At 31.4% G+C, this 15,124-nt stretch overlaps 1 protein-coding gene across 8 annotated transcripts; it reads right to left on the reverse strand.

Moving 5' to 3' along the window:
- Positions 1-1,051: 1,051 nt before the first annotated feature.
- Positions 1,052-13,368, reverse strand: LOC110019957 (uncharacterized protein Mb2253c-like). Of its 8 annotated transcripts, none has more exons than XM_020717867.1 (6): positions 13,240-13,296; positions 12,417-12,518; positions 12,151-12,294; positions 6,290-6,397; positions 5,711-5,762; positions 1,052-1,351 (listed from the first exon to the last, which is right to left on the reverse strand). In XM_020717867.1, the coding sequence occupies exons 1-5, from the start codon at positions 13,273-13,275 to the stop codon at positions 5,712-5,714; spliced, it is 441 nt and encodes a 146-aa protein (XP_020573526.1). In that variant the 5' UTR covers positions 13,276-13,296; the 3' UTR covers positions 1,052-1,351; position 5,711. The 8 variants fall into 8 exon arrangements, with proteins under 8 accessions (XP_020573526.1, XP_020573530.1, XP_020573532.1 ...); XM_020717871.1 differs by lacking the exon at positions 1,052-1,351 and adding an exon at positions 1,661-1,884 and having other exon boundaries at positions 13,291-13,368; XM_020717873.1 differs by lacking the exon at positions 1,052-1,351 and adding an exon at positions 1,661-1,884 and having other exon boundaries at positions 13,281-13,368.
- Positions 13,369-15,124: the final 1,756 nt, after the last annotated feature.

A 15,124-nucleotide genomic window follows, 5' to 3' on the forward strand; every position in this document is an offset into this window, starting at 1 on the left:
TTGTCATAATCAGTTTGAATTTATGTCGGGAATCCAAAAAAGTTTTTGCAAGTTATCAGAGCCTAAAAGAGAGAGTAGCAGACTATGTTTCAACCCTAACGATATGAGTGACAAAAAAGGACAGAGGTGAGGGTATATGCGAGGATAGGGAGTGGGATTACCGAAAATCAGAAGGAGCAGCACATAAATGACACCTCGCAACAAAGCTCTAGCCACGAAATACCCTCTACCCCTTCCATTTCAGACAATGAAACACTCGAAATAAAAGTGTTCCCAAATGCCACTTCTTCTTTTCTGCAATGCAAAAGACCTCAAAAATGGGGTCCCCAACCACCCTTTAGATTGAAAGAAAAATTTTGTAAGGTAGTGGTGAGACCTGCAATGCTCTATGACACAGAATGTTGGCCTTTGATAGAGAAGCATTAAGCAAAGTTTTGCTAAGATGAGAATGCTTAGGTGGATGAGTGACTTGATAGTTCGAGAGAAAATGTGAAATGAATATATTCATGATAAGGTTGATGTAACTTCAGTGGCAAACAAGATTATGGAGAATCATCTTAAATGGTTTGATCATATTAAATATTGACCATGTGATGATCTGGTTAGGAGAGTAGATATTTTAGATTGAGCTACGTTAAGAAAGATAGAAGTAGATCTAAGAAAACTTAGGCATATTATAAAAAAAAATGATCTTAATCTCTTAGAAATAAATGAAAATAAGACACTCAATAGAATGTGATGAAAAAAAAAGGATTCATATATCCGACCCCATTTAGTGAGATAAAGGTTTGTTGTTGTTGTTGTATATATACTTATATTTAAAAATATTCAAAAACTTTTTAGAAGTTTAGAATATTTTTTAAAATTATACTAATCAAATATATTTCAAAAAACAAAAACAAAAATAGAATACAAAAGTGATGTGAAAGATGTCCTAAATTTCTAAGTGATTTGTTGTAGCTTTTATGCAATCATCTCACAATTAATCACTCAAAACTTTTTAGATGTTTAGAATATATAGACATTACTCGAGGGATGAACTAGATGGCGGAGCTAAAGCAGCATGACTTCTCAAAATTGGGGGTTTTACAGACATATCACTCAAAACTTATCCATTTACATATTTCACATCCAAACTTGTATGTTTACAGAAAAAGCATTTTACCTAACTTCTCGTGGAAGCTTCCATCAAGGACTCGTGCCTAAATCCTGTCGGCGAAGTTCGCCGTCAAACTTGTCGTTCTCCCCACCGGCAGGCAGCAGCCACCTCGCCATTCTTTCAACCTCTTCCACTAAAGATAGAACATGCTATTTGGCATGGCATGTCGTTCCCGCCGCTGAGAGAATCACTCTGGAACAGGAGTTCCCCAAGTGAATCATGCAGATAAGTGGGAAACATAATATTCCGTTTTCTTTTAGAATATAAAACGAATTACAATTAAATATTAACTATCTTTACTTTTCTTTTAGAATTAAAACGAATTACAATTTATCATTTCACAATCTCTATTTTTTAATTCATCACACACATAATTTATACACCTTTTTATTATTTTATTATTATTTTAATAGGACGCTATTTAAAAAAAAAAATCGACGCATATCATATTAGTTATCAAATTCTGCATAACGAAAATTAAAAAAAAAAAAGGTTGACCAAAGGGAAACATAATATTACGAATAAGCCATAGTATCAACACCATCCATAAGGCACCAATTTACTTAATATTGCTAATATAGCAGTTATAGGAAGACTCGCAGAAAGCAGCTTTAGTTAATATGTTCCGTAAAACATATATAACACAGAGCATAGTGAGACTAATAAGGACTTGGTATTAATAAGTGACTGCTGCCATTGTTTGTACTCCATGAACGCTTTGCCATCTGCATTTACAAAATCCCAATAGCTTATCTATGCTGATAAAAATCATAAAACATAACATCTAAAGTATGCTTTTTATATTTTATACAACATCAAAAATATCAATTTTTTAATTTTTAAAAAGTGAAATGCACCTTTTTTTTTCATGCATACAAAGAGATGTATACATGTAAATCTTTAATTTTGAAAAAAAAATAATTTGAGGCAACTTCTTAAAGCATCATCACTTTTTTTTTTTGTTTGAAAAAAACTGGTGAAAATATTTTTTTAGCATTAAAATTTGTTAGAATGCAAGAAGATTTATACAACTTTCCCCAAAGAAAAAAAAATACCTATAATACCCTCTTTACAAACTCCAAAAATATCTATTTTTCTCTAGAGTAATTATGGATTCCTATTAAAACTAATTTCAAACCGACCCAAACGGTGGTGTGTAAAAATAATGTGAAAAATAAATTCCCAGAACAAACAAACAACAAAACACAATGCGGAAAATAAATTCACATGGCAAATAAACAGCTTACGTGGTTCAGCATGAATCCGCCTACTTCTATAAGAAACATTTTTCCACTATCAACATGTGGGGAGAAAAGGAAAAATCGGCCGAATTAAGATTACAACTCAACTTCTCCAAATTCTCCTTATTCTCTCATATAAATAAGAGATAACTAGAGTATATAAATTATAAATATTTTAGATATAGGACAAATATGATTCATGATATAAAAAGGACATATAATTAGATTTCCCCAAATTAAGTTATCTAATATCAATCTTCCTAATGTACATATTTCTAATTTACAACCATTAGATTTTGATATTTTTCATAACACTCTCTAGCTCATCTCTCACTTTCAAATATGTGAGAGATGAGAAAAATGAGCTACAACACGACAACGACTGCTCCAAGTTGATTGCATGCATACCCCTCTCCTGAAGAGATCAAGTCTTAGGTATTTATTCAAAAAACCCAAATGGTCAATCAATCATAAACTCGATATTCACCAAACTTTTACAGTATATGAACTTTTGAACTGGAAATACCTTTGTGAGCATGTTTGTTTGATTCTCATTTGTGTCCATCTTCTTCAACAGAATATTATCATCCTCAATCAAATCCCTATAGTATACGACCTCTGAGCCGGAAGTACCTTTGTGAGCATGTCCGTTTGATTCTTTTTCATGTCTACCATCTTCAATAGAATATTAGCATCATCAATCAAGTCCCGAAAAAAGTGATCTCACCTGAAAGTGCTTAACACAACCATGATTAACTGGATTGGTAACCAAGGATATCGCACCTTGACTATCACAGAATACCGTTAGAGACTAGTGATTAACTCCCAAATCATCTAATAGACCTTGCATATGGGTCTCTATAACATATAAAGTAATAGTAAACTGAAGAAACAATCTCCAACTGACAGAAACTTCTGTAACTGTGAATAAATAATCTGTACTAGAAAATGCTAATGAAAATCTTCTTTTTTGCCTGATTATAAAGTTTGAAGCCACTGAATCCACGTATGAAACCAATAAAAATCAAATTCCTTCTTCGTAGTTTCAATTTATCATTTTGTGCATCGTAGTAAACTGGACACATTTCCTTTGAATTTTTCTTTTCAATAGTTGCAGAAGATAGACAGTTCATCAAGTGACAAACATAGTCAACGACCTCAACCTAATAAACTTTATCCAACCGAGCAATGGACAACATAAAGTCTCGTCGTCTGCGGTGTCTCTAGATTAGTAAAGTAGTGTTCCATCTCAACTCTCTAGCACTTGCAAGAACACATTTGATGAATGTGTATTCACCAAATTGTCTGATACGATAGACTAAATCTTTATTATCAATCTAAGCCTCAATTCACTTCTTCCAAATTATAAAAATCTCCAACACTTTGTTCGTACACTTCATGGTGCATGCTCAAACATACCTAGGGCAATAATTGATAAAAGAGAAAAAATAACTTCATTTATCAAATATTGTTGTCTTCTTTGGGCCCCAAAAATCTATCTGAACATACTCTACAATATTTTATGTACAGTAGATTATGGCATCAAAAGACACATGTGTTTTCTTATCAAACACACAACATTCACAAAAGCAAGCTTGCAGATACTTTGCTCATCTGATCAGTCCTTAATGTAACAAAACCTAAATTGAATCCTCTCCACCATGAGCTAATCATATATACAATAATGTGGTGACATCAAAAGAATCATCAACAACAGTCGCAATTTTAGTCATTGTATTACCCTGAAGTAAAAGTTGTGATGACGATCTCACTTCATAAAAATCATTGTTTCACAACATACCCTAAAAAATTCTGACCTCAATAACTACCATGTAGCCCTTAGCCTCTACAGCCCCAACTGATAGTAAATTCTTCTTGATTTGTGAAACATACCAATATCAGCCAGTTTCCTCACATTATGATCATGTATCCTGATAAAGGCATTGTCTACATCAATTGTACGATAAATTTAAGGGGTACACATACTCACTGCACTACAATCCAATTTTTTTGTACCATATAGAACCAACTATGCCCATGAAACTTATACTATTTTGAAAAGCATGGTCTCTGCCACCTCTATTTGCCCAATTCTTCTTCTTATCAGATCTACACATTTGAGTGTAAGTGTCTTAGCCAACTCCATGTTTGCGGACGTTACATATAGAGATAATTCTCCACACTTTTCGTGAGATATTTGTTCTCCACCGTTCACTAGAATTTTCATGTAGAAATCGCCATTGTCACCGCATATTTGATCTCCTAAGACAAGCATTTTTGGATCAAGCCACAAACACTTCGATTCATATCCAACAAGCCTCTTTCAGATCTCTCTGGAATGTTAATCATTATCAACAACTTCCTCCATATTCAAAAAACACAATGCATTGTTACAGGCCAAAGTTTTCTATGTCGTCAAATTCCGTTACCTTGATTTTTAACGAAATGAATAACCACCTGAAGAATCTCACCTTTTCCACCATCATGATGGACGTTGAAGTATCTGTTGACATGTTATTATACATGGCTCCACTAGGTCTTGTAGCTTAGTTTACTTCAATCTCTGTCTCGCGTTCATGACTTAGCCGAAATCGCAGCATTGCCCGTAACTAGAATCATCGATCCGGCTTTGATATTAATTGTTGTGCAAAAGAATGTGAAAAATAAATTCACACTACAAACAACCAAACACAGTGTAACTTACGTAATTCAGAACAAACATGCCTACGTCCACATTAAGAGGTTCAACTATAAGCAGGTGGGGATAAAAAAAAAATTGATCAAATTAGAGTGACAACTCAACACTCTCAAATCCTCCACAATTTCTCATATAAATAGAAGAAGATTAAGATATATAAATTAAAAAATAAAATCAAATATTCGAAAGATTAATTTTAGATCTCATTAAATTAAGTTTTTAATATATAAAGATCATATAATAAGAAGCTTTTCCCACAATAATTTAGTATTTGATTTTACAAATTAACTAAACCACCCCAAATAGATCATTAGCAACATTCAGCTTTTCCACTTTTTCAAATCAACAAAAAAAATTATGATGAAAAAAAGAAAAAATTACGTAAATACGACATAATTCCTATGAAGTTACATTTCTAACATCGAAAATTTTAATATTGATATTTATGGCACTTCACGTCATAACCCATGCAAAGATGCATCACTTTTACAAAGTAAATGGTGATATAATTCATGTAATATTAAAGATTTGAGTGTTATGCATGTAAATATTAAAATTTGAGAGTTAGATATGCGCAAACAAATGTAAATGAATGGGCGCCAGCCAACTAACCTCACATGTTAGCGGCCTGATTTGCTTCTGCATCAGCTTCAGTATTGCAGTTCTAAAAGCATTGAAAAATAAGAAAATTAAAAACAAAAAAACATAAGAACGGGGTAACATTTTGTTTTGTATAAAGTTAATTTTTCTTCTTCCTTTCTATTTTTATTTTTATTTTTATTTTTATTTTTTGGCCGCAGGTGAAAGACATGAAATATCTCAAGCTCCCTTAATATTTTTATTTTTATTTTTAATAAGGATAAATTATGGCAAAAGACACCAAATACAAAGCATTTATAAAGTGATTAGTCAATTGTCAATCAACTACAACACTAAATATAATAAATGGTTGTTAACTACATAGTAATATGCTCATTTGTCAGGTACTGATTGGTTTGGCTGCAACCCATTCACATCTTCCACATCATCTTCGTCTACACCTAATAATTTCAGCATAAGAAATGATATTCGACCCTCATATAATCATTCGTAGAAACGTTATTGAAACTTTAAAAGATTAAGTAAAATATAAGAAATTTAAAACTAGAAAGAAACAATTCTCAAAGAAGGAAAAAGTTTAAAGTTCCTTACCCTGGGAACGTGTTGGATCTCAAAACGGTCCAGCATTTCGATCAGAACAAAAGCCCTTTCGTAATATTCATATAAATTCCTGCTTCGGACTCTCCAACTTCCATTAACCTGTAATCGATCATCAATCGTTAGTTAGGAAATTCGGAATCCTGATGGAAGCTACAACAATGGTGAGAATAAAATTATCCAGGGAAACAAAAAAGGCTAGTATGTAAATGTCAAAAATATATAAATTAAACTAGAGTTGCATCAACCTTTCCATTTATTAAAATGTCATAAAGTTCAATCTTTAAAAAAAAATAAAAAATAAAAAAGATGAGTTTTAAGATTGAAAGATATATACATACATACCACTCAATTCCTAAGTATTTACACATCTAATTGGGGTTGTAAACGAGCTGAGCTTGAACGAGCTCAGGCTTGGCTTGTGTCCGGCTCGTTTGAAATTGCTTGTGTTTGAAATTAGCATGTGAACAATGTGTTAGTGTTCGGTTCTGAATTGGCTCATTAAAATTAATTAGAAAAAATAGATATAGGGTGTTGAATTCAAACCTGCACCAATTATGTGCAATAGAAAACGCAAAATCACATGATCACATGAGCTGTTATGATTTAAATTTAGGTAAAAATATATATAACCTTTTTATTCCGAGCTAAAATGAGTTGAATACGAGTGAACAAAAGGTTGTTCGTGTTCGACTCGTTTATAATTCGAGCTTAAAAAATTTGTTTTTATCCAGCTTGTTTAATGAAATTAAGGCTTTGTTGTTATTTTTGTTGTTTTGTTCGGCTCGTCTACTTGTTTAACGAGCCAAACACAAGTTGTTCTCGAACATTGAATTTTTTTGACATTCCTACATCTAACACCAAAATTTCAATTTTTACATGCATTTCACCTTAATTATACGTGAAAAATGTGTATTTCGCTTTTTAAAGTTATCATAGTGATATTTTTTATGTGAAATAAAAGATTTGGGTGGTATAAATGTAAAAAAGATAAAGTTTAGGTGCTAAATATGTAAGTTCAGAGGGATTGGGTGATATGCATGTAAATGCCCCTTTAGGATAATACATAGTAGCCGTTGCAGGTGAAGAACCAACAAAGAAAAAAAAAAACTTTTGTAGAAAAACGTTATGAATTGAACTTTTAATTCATAACGCAGGCTCAGATCACAGATAAGAACATTCATAGGAGGCAAGATCAATTTCCTTCAAATAAAAGAAAATGTAGCTACGGGCAACAATAATGCCATCCTCCTATCAGAAAGAATGTATTATATATGTAAATGCATGAGATTTGTGAGATATGTATGTAATTTCTCATACATGCCACACTATTCTCATGCATTTACATATGTAACACCTAAACGTTCATATTTAGGTAAAATTTTTGACATCATAAAAAATACCACTATTACTTGCATTTTAAAAGTAAAATACATTTCATGCATAGATTTATGCGTCCTAAATGTAAATATGAAAGTTTTTTTAGTTATGTTCATACATAAAAATTGTGGCATGCATGTAAATTTCAAAGAACGTTGCATTGCCAGGTCTCAAAGCCCGGACGTGAAAAGTGAAGGGTTGTGTTAATTAATCGACAACAGTGAAATTTGTCGGAAAATCATGATGTGAATCATTTAAATGTTAGGGTGTCTCCTTGAAGCGACGCGTCGTATAGCAAGAATATAGTGAACAGAGTGCGCGAGTCACTACACCTACGCCTGGGTATAGTGTCAAATAAGCATTTACATACGTAATTTCCCAAACATGACACAATGCTTATGCATTTATATATATAACACCTAAACTTTCATATTTAGGTACATAACACTGAAATTTTTCATATTACATAAAAAAATTTCACTATTACTTGCATTTTAAAAATGAAATGCATCATTTCATGCATAGATTTATGACACCAAAAGTTAATAAGTTAAATAAGTACATATATAAAAATTGTGGTATGCATGTAAATTTCAATAAACACTGTCATCGTCGGATCTAAAATCCCAGATGTGATTCGTTAATTAATCGACAGCAAGCTTAAAATTTATAAAAAATCATGATATGAATCATTTAAATCTTAATGTGAATGCTAAGGTGTCCCTTGGAAACAACACGTCTTGCCTAAATATAGTGAAAAGAGTGCAATAACCACTATACCGACACACAGTTGTAGTGTTAAATAAGCAAGAGTTTTCATATCTCGAACGGATGTGAATAAAAAAGTTAGTAATGAAACTAATATTAGAATAAAATCTTCGAATATTGATACTCTCACGAGTAAAAATAATGGAATTAGTTGATCTTATGATTCATAAAAAAATAAATATCTTATGTATTCAAAAAGCTAAATGGATTGGAGAAAATAATAAAGATATTTGTAGCTTTGATTTTAAAGATTGGTATTTAGGTAGAAATGTTAGAAATGGTGTAGGTGTAATTATAGATAAGAGTTCAAAAAATAATGTTACAAAAATTAATAGAAATAGAGATAGAATTATGACCCTTGAGATTGTTGATGATGCTAACTTTTTTATTGTAACAAGTGTTTATGCTTCGAAAGTAGATATATATATATATAGGTTCTAAAGAATACTTCTGGAATGACCTACAAAAATTAATGCAAATAATAACTTTCGAAGAAAAAATTTTTATTGGAGGTAATTTAAAAGGACTACGATTTTAAAACGATTAATAAAGAAGGTAGAGCTATATTAGATTTTATTTTAACGTATAATTTTGTTATTGTTAATAATTTATTGAAGAAAAGAGATGAGCATATTATTATTTATAAGAATAAATCTAATAAAATATAAATTAATTATTTTCTAATGAGAAGAAGAGAACGTCGAGAAGATAACGATTGTAAGGTCATTTCAAGTGAAAATTTAAGTGCTCAACATCGATTATTAGTTTTAGATTTTAAGATGAAGAGTTGTGATATAAATAATATTAGGAATCAATCTCATAGAATTAAAATAGAGCACCTAAAGACAAACAAAATTATTTTTATGAGTAAACTTCAAATTTTTAAGATTTGGGATATTCATAAAGAATTAAATTTTATATAGGACAAAGTAATAAGTACTATTAAACAAGTGGCAAATATTATACTTTGAAGAATCAAAAGACAAAAAAATTTATAAATAAAAATAATTTGTGTAATAATAATGTGCAAAAAAAAGATGAAATTTTAAAAAATGTTATAAAAATTAGTTTAAATGTAAAAGCTTAGAGAATTAAAAAAATATAAAGTGACCCGTAGAAAGTCAAAGAGAATAATTTTGTGACACTAACAAGTCAACTTTTAGTGATCTTTATAAAGAGTGTTAAAAATATATGTATAAACTAGACAAACAAAGAGAAAAAATCAATTACATATTTAACTCAAGTAAAATGAATTAAAGATGAAAATAAAAAAAAATATTTTTCTTAGAAGAAGATATTCAAAATTTATGGGTGAGTTATTTTAATAAAATTTTCAATGAAGTTTTTGAAAATAAAATCGACCTTAATGATCTTAATATCGTTAATAATGATAATATATTTTATTTTTATCATCGTATTAGTAAAAATACGTTGATGAGGTTTTAAAGAGAATCAATGGTGAAAAATCACTGGGACCTAATGATATCATAATTAAAATGTGAAAATATTTAAGACAATTTGAGAGTTTCTTGGCTTGCTAAACTATTTAATATTATTTTAAAAAATAAAAAAAATGTTTGAGTGGAGGAAGAGTATTTTGGTCTCTTTACTTTAAAATAAAGAGGATGCACAAGTATGTGCAAATTATAAAGGAATTAAATTGATGTGAATTTAAGCTAGTATCTTTTTAATATAGTTACAGATGTTCTTAATGGACATTTACAAGAGAATGTACCTTGGTGTATGCTTTCGGTGATGATATATTTCTTGTGGATAAAGCTAGAAAGAGTTTAGAAAAAAAAACTTTAATTATGGAGGTTTACATCAGAGTCTAAAGGCCTTCGTTTAAGTAGAGCTAAAATTGAATATATGGAATGTAATTTTAGTACTAGTAGCTCTAATGGCAAAGTTTTAACTATGGGCTATCAAATCATTAAAAGGTGTGAATGTTTTAGATATCTCGAAACCATTGTTCAAAGTGATAGTGATATGGATGGGGATGCTATTAGTAGAATTCAAGTTGGTTGGTTTAAGTTGAGGAATGCTTCGGACCTACTCTGTGATCAAAAAGTACTGCTTAGAATGAAAGGAAAATTTTATAAGATGGTGCCACATGCAATACTCTATGGCCAGAATGCTAGCCTTTAAAAGAAAAGCATAAAACAAAGTTAATTGTTGCTGAGATTAGAATATTTATGTGAATGAGTGGCTAGACACTTAGAGAGACAAAATGCAAAATGAATACATCCAAGATAGGGTTGGTGTAGCTCCAGTGGCGGACAAGATTAGCGAGAGTCGTCTTAGATAGCTTTATCACATTAAGGGTCTCTTTGGGGCAACTGCACCTTATTAGTAAGTCGGTGAAAAATAATCTATTGTTCAAAATGTTGCGGTAACTATTATAATTTTTTTTACAAAAAAAGTAAGACCGCAACTAAAAAGCTGTCACTGTACCTAGCCATGAACGGTGTGAAAACACTAATTTCACCGGCTTGAAAAAGCAATTTTTTGAATAAACTATGAAAATACAATTTTTTGAATAAGTTGTCAAAACGCAATTTACCTAAACGATCCAGGGTGCGTTTTCGAAACACACCGTACCAAATAAACAGCCTCAAACGGAGCCTAAATATAGACCATCTAATGATTCTGTTAGAAGAGTAGATGTTTTAGATTCGACTGATGTTGAGAAAGGCAGAGGTAGACAAAGACTTGGGTATATTGTGTAAAAAATAAGGCAATGGAAAAAAAGGATTCATGTAGCGGACCCCACTTAGTGGAATAAAGATTTGTTGTAATTATGAAAAACAATGATGTCAAATGCCCATGAGAACGGAAATCTAAATGCATCGAGAATAAAAAACTATACGCCAGTTGGTGGTTGAGACAAAGAACTATACAATATAAATGGTGTTGGGCTTCTCTGTTTCATAGGACTCTGTTCTTAATTAAACGAAAAAATGCTGCCCTATAAAAATTTGCTTGACCGCTTATTTTTTCTAATAAGAAGTGCGAACCTATAACTTCTGAAGCAAAGAAATCTCCAAGCTCAAGTTCGTGTTATGATGGGGCTTGATGAGGCAACATAATTGTCAAGTCATAACCTGAACCTCTAACAAAAGAATAAAAGTTTAATATTGAACATAAAAATTCAGTCCAATCTAATAACAATACTTAAAAAATTATAAATGCTGACAAAGAGGTTGCAAATATCCATAAAAGTAACAGAAAAATTATTGTGAGAAAGCAGATTTCTTGAAACATTTTGTTTGCAACATTACAAACATTTTTTTTTTTTTTTACTTTGAACAAAAGCTTTCTTACTACCCCATTAGTAGGATCTGGTCGTGAAAAATTGCCAAAATAATCACATGACTATTTACATGTGGTCATTTTCGTCCCAGAGTCTAAAAATGTCAAATTAGTCATCATTCTCTTCCAAATATTAATTGAAATAGTTCCCACTGATGACTATTTTAGCCCCCTTTAAAAGAAAAAAAGTTAAAGTCTAACAAAAATAAGACAATTGTATGGAGAGTATGGGAAAGAAAAACTATGCAGACAAACCCTAGATAATAAGGTTTACTTTGAACTCATAATATCACGTCTAACCACTAACCAAATCAGCATGTCACTGAACTTCATATATCAAATATAGCATGAACTACTGAAAATTGTGAGCTAATTTTAAAAATTGAGCATTTAACCTGTTTACAAACAAGCTGTGAATCAGCCCTTGCATGAACATCTCTGTAGCCCATTTCAAGAGCCTCCTTAAGACCAATAATCAAGCCCTCGTATTCAGCAACATTATTAGTAGTGAAACCCAAAGGCTCGCGCACTCGAGAAACCTTCAACAAATAGGGGTGAACAAATTATTAAACTCAATAATAGTTGCACAACACATTATAAAATCATAATCATCTATCACCATCTCATTCTCTTAAGAGTTAGAATATAAGTCAAAATTCACCACAACTCCTGTTGAGTCGCGTATCACTGCTCCTGCGCCTCCTTGACCAGGATTTCCTTTGCAAGCACCATCAAACTCAACAATGCAGTAGTCACCCATCCACTGAGAGTTTTAAGAGAATAGTAAGAATAAAGATTATTAAAGAGAAATGAAAAGGTTACACATAACGCAAAGAGGAAAAAGACTAAAATTTTGATAAAAATTTATGAACAATTAAGTATGTCTTTAGAAGATTATGGAAACAATACATAAGAAGACCCTCAAGACGTATATTTAAAACGCCTATAAACCTAAGAACAATGAACATTCCTATTTTGCTAAAGAAATTAATCTCATATTTTCCATTTGCCAACCGTATGCATAAATATTTCAGGCAGCATTTTGGAAGCATTCTGAAACTACTTTATTCAGGTTTTTATCAAGTAAATTGCATGTTTTCAAATACTAAAAAAATTTATCATCGGCGTTCTCACTCACTCTCAAATCACCATTCAAGTAAAACGATCCTCAAGGGGCTTAAAAATAAATTCGATGGTTAAACAACTTCATAAATCTACCCAACTGCTTGCATAAACTACATATGAATTTGAAGTCTCCTGCTCAAGCCATAGTTTGTTCAGACTAATAAGAAAAGACAGCACAGCCGTGGTTGATAGACAACAGCAAACCCTAATTGAAACACCGAGGGTGCCCTAACTCACGCAAGAAATACCCATTGCACACAAAATCAAAAGTTCTTCAATAAAACAGGACAAATATACAGTTACAAAAACCCAAAATCGCACAGCCATGGTTCATGGCAAATCCCAGCGCTTATACAAACACATTGTGGACATAAAACTAAGCAAGAAGAACTCATTTGACACAATATCACCCTCGATCACCGCTAGAAGCCTAGAAGTAGACTGAGGAGGAAAATCAGAGAGGCGCCGTTCAAATCCCAAACGATTTGCGTTCATCACGGGTTATTTAGAGGTACAATGGGGTTATATATTTATATTTGCGTTATAATCAAATATAACTCTTCTGTATCTTTAGAATAATCTCTAATGTACGTAAAGCTGCGTATATCTTATGCACGTAAATATTTTCCCAAAGGATGGGGTTTAAATAGCCTTATAGCAGGATAGAGCAGGCCGACTCGTGAGCCCACTGTCCGCCGAGGACTGTCCATTAATTAACTCATTTATAAAATATTAATCTGTATTATATTAAAAAAATATTAAAATTCATAATTACATCTTCAAATTTTTAAAAGTAAAAAAAATAAATTATTATTTTATATTAAATAAAAAATATATTTTAGTGCTCTGCTTTAAATTTTCCATTTTATCAAAATATTAATTTAATTTTAATTCCTTAAAGAAAATTATGACTCGTTGGCTGGTAAATCATGACCGTTAATTTTTATTTGCTACGCCTCAAATCTGCCGACCGGTTCGTGATTGTGAAGGCTCCCCGCTCAAAATATTCTGTTCGCTTTAACATCATATCAAAAAGACATTAGTGCGGCGCTATCGTGGGGCCCATTCCCCTGCTATCTTAATGATTATCAGGCGCATATAGAAGGCCAATTAAAAAAAAAATAGCCTAAAAATAAAAACAATGTCAGTAATATCTTAAAATTATTTTAAAATAAATAAATAAAAGTAAGATTTACGTGCACCTAGTCACTCACTTTTTTTATTTATTTCAGGTGTCAATTTCACCCGTTATTCAGTAACAGCTTGTGTTTGGCTCTTGTTTTGCTCGTTCATTAGCATAACAAGTCCAACACGAATAAAAATTTAAACTCATAAACTAATTAAATATGAACAAAATTTGTTCACTCGTGTATGACTTGAGTTGACTTAAATACACACACCTAAGAAATATTCATAAAATTAAATATCATAAATTATAATTAATTAATTTTTACACACAATTTTCTCAGAAAATTAATATTTTAATTTTATTTAAAAAATTAATTATTATGATAATTTTTATATTATAACAAGACAATTTTGAGCCGAGCACGAACATGAAAAAGTTTTTCGAGCCAAACAGGAACACATTGTTCACGAGTTAAATTGTGAACGAACCGAACACGAATATAGCCTGAGTACAACCCTATTCAATTCATCTATATTTACCTACATATCTAACACATAAATTTATTTAATTAGTTTCATTAATTTTATATATATATATATATATATAATAGCCCAAATTATGAACCCATTTAACTTGAGTTTTTTATTAAAGCTCCCACGATTACACCAAAAGACACCTCGAATATTAAAAGCTTAAGAACTATTTGGGATCAATTTTTTTTTTTATTTTGTTTTTAGATTGTTTTGTTTTGTTTTTATTTTATGTTTTTTTTTTTTTGTTTTTTAAATATGTGTTTGCTACAGTTACGATTTATATGTTTTTAAAAATGAATATATTAAACATTTTTAGTTTGGTTTTTTTAATTTTTTTAAAGAGAAATATATATTTTTAAAAAAAGTTTCGGTCCACGTGGCACTCCAGGATTAAGTTCTGCCGCCCTTTACATATATGACGTATTACATGCTCCACTCCCAACACGATCATCACCTGTGTGGGCGGCGGTGGGCGTGAATCGGGTGGTCGGCGGCCAACTAACGTCGTGCTACAGCAGCCGGTGATAAGCCGACTTGCAGCCAATGGACGGCTGCCAGCTGCAGGTGGCAACGACCGATGGG

Source organism: Phalaenopsis equestris, unplaced genomic scaffold (genome assembly GCF_001263595.1).
Source record: "Phalaenopsis equestris unplaced genomic scaffold, ASM126359v1 Scaffold000088, whole genome shotgun sequence".
Classification (NCBI taxonomy): domain Eukaryota; kingdom Viridiplantae; phylum Streptophyta; class Magnoliopsida; order Asparagales; family Orchidaceae; genus Phalaenopsis; species Phalaenopsis equestris.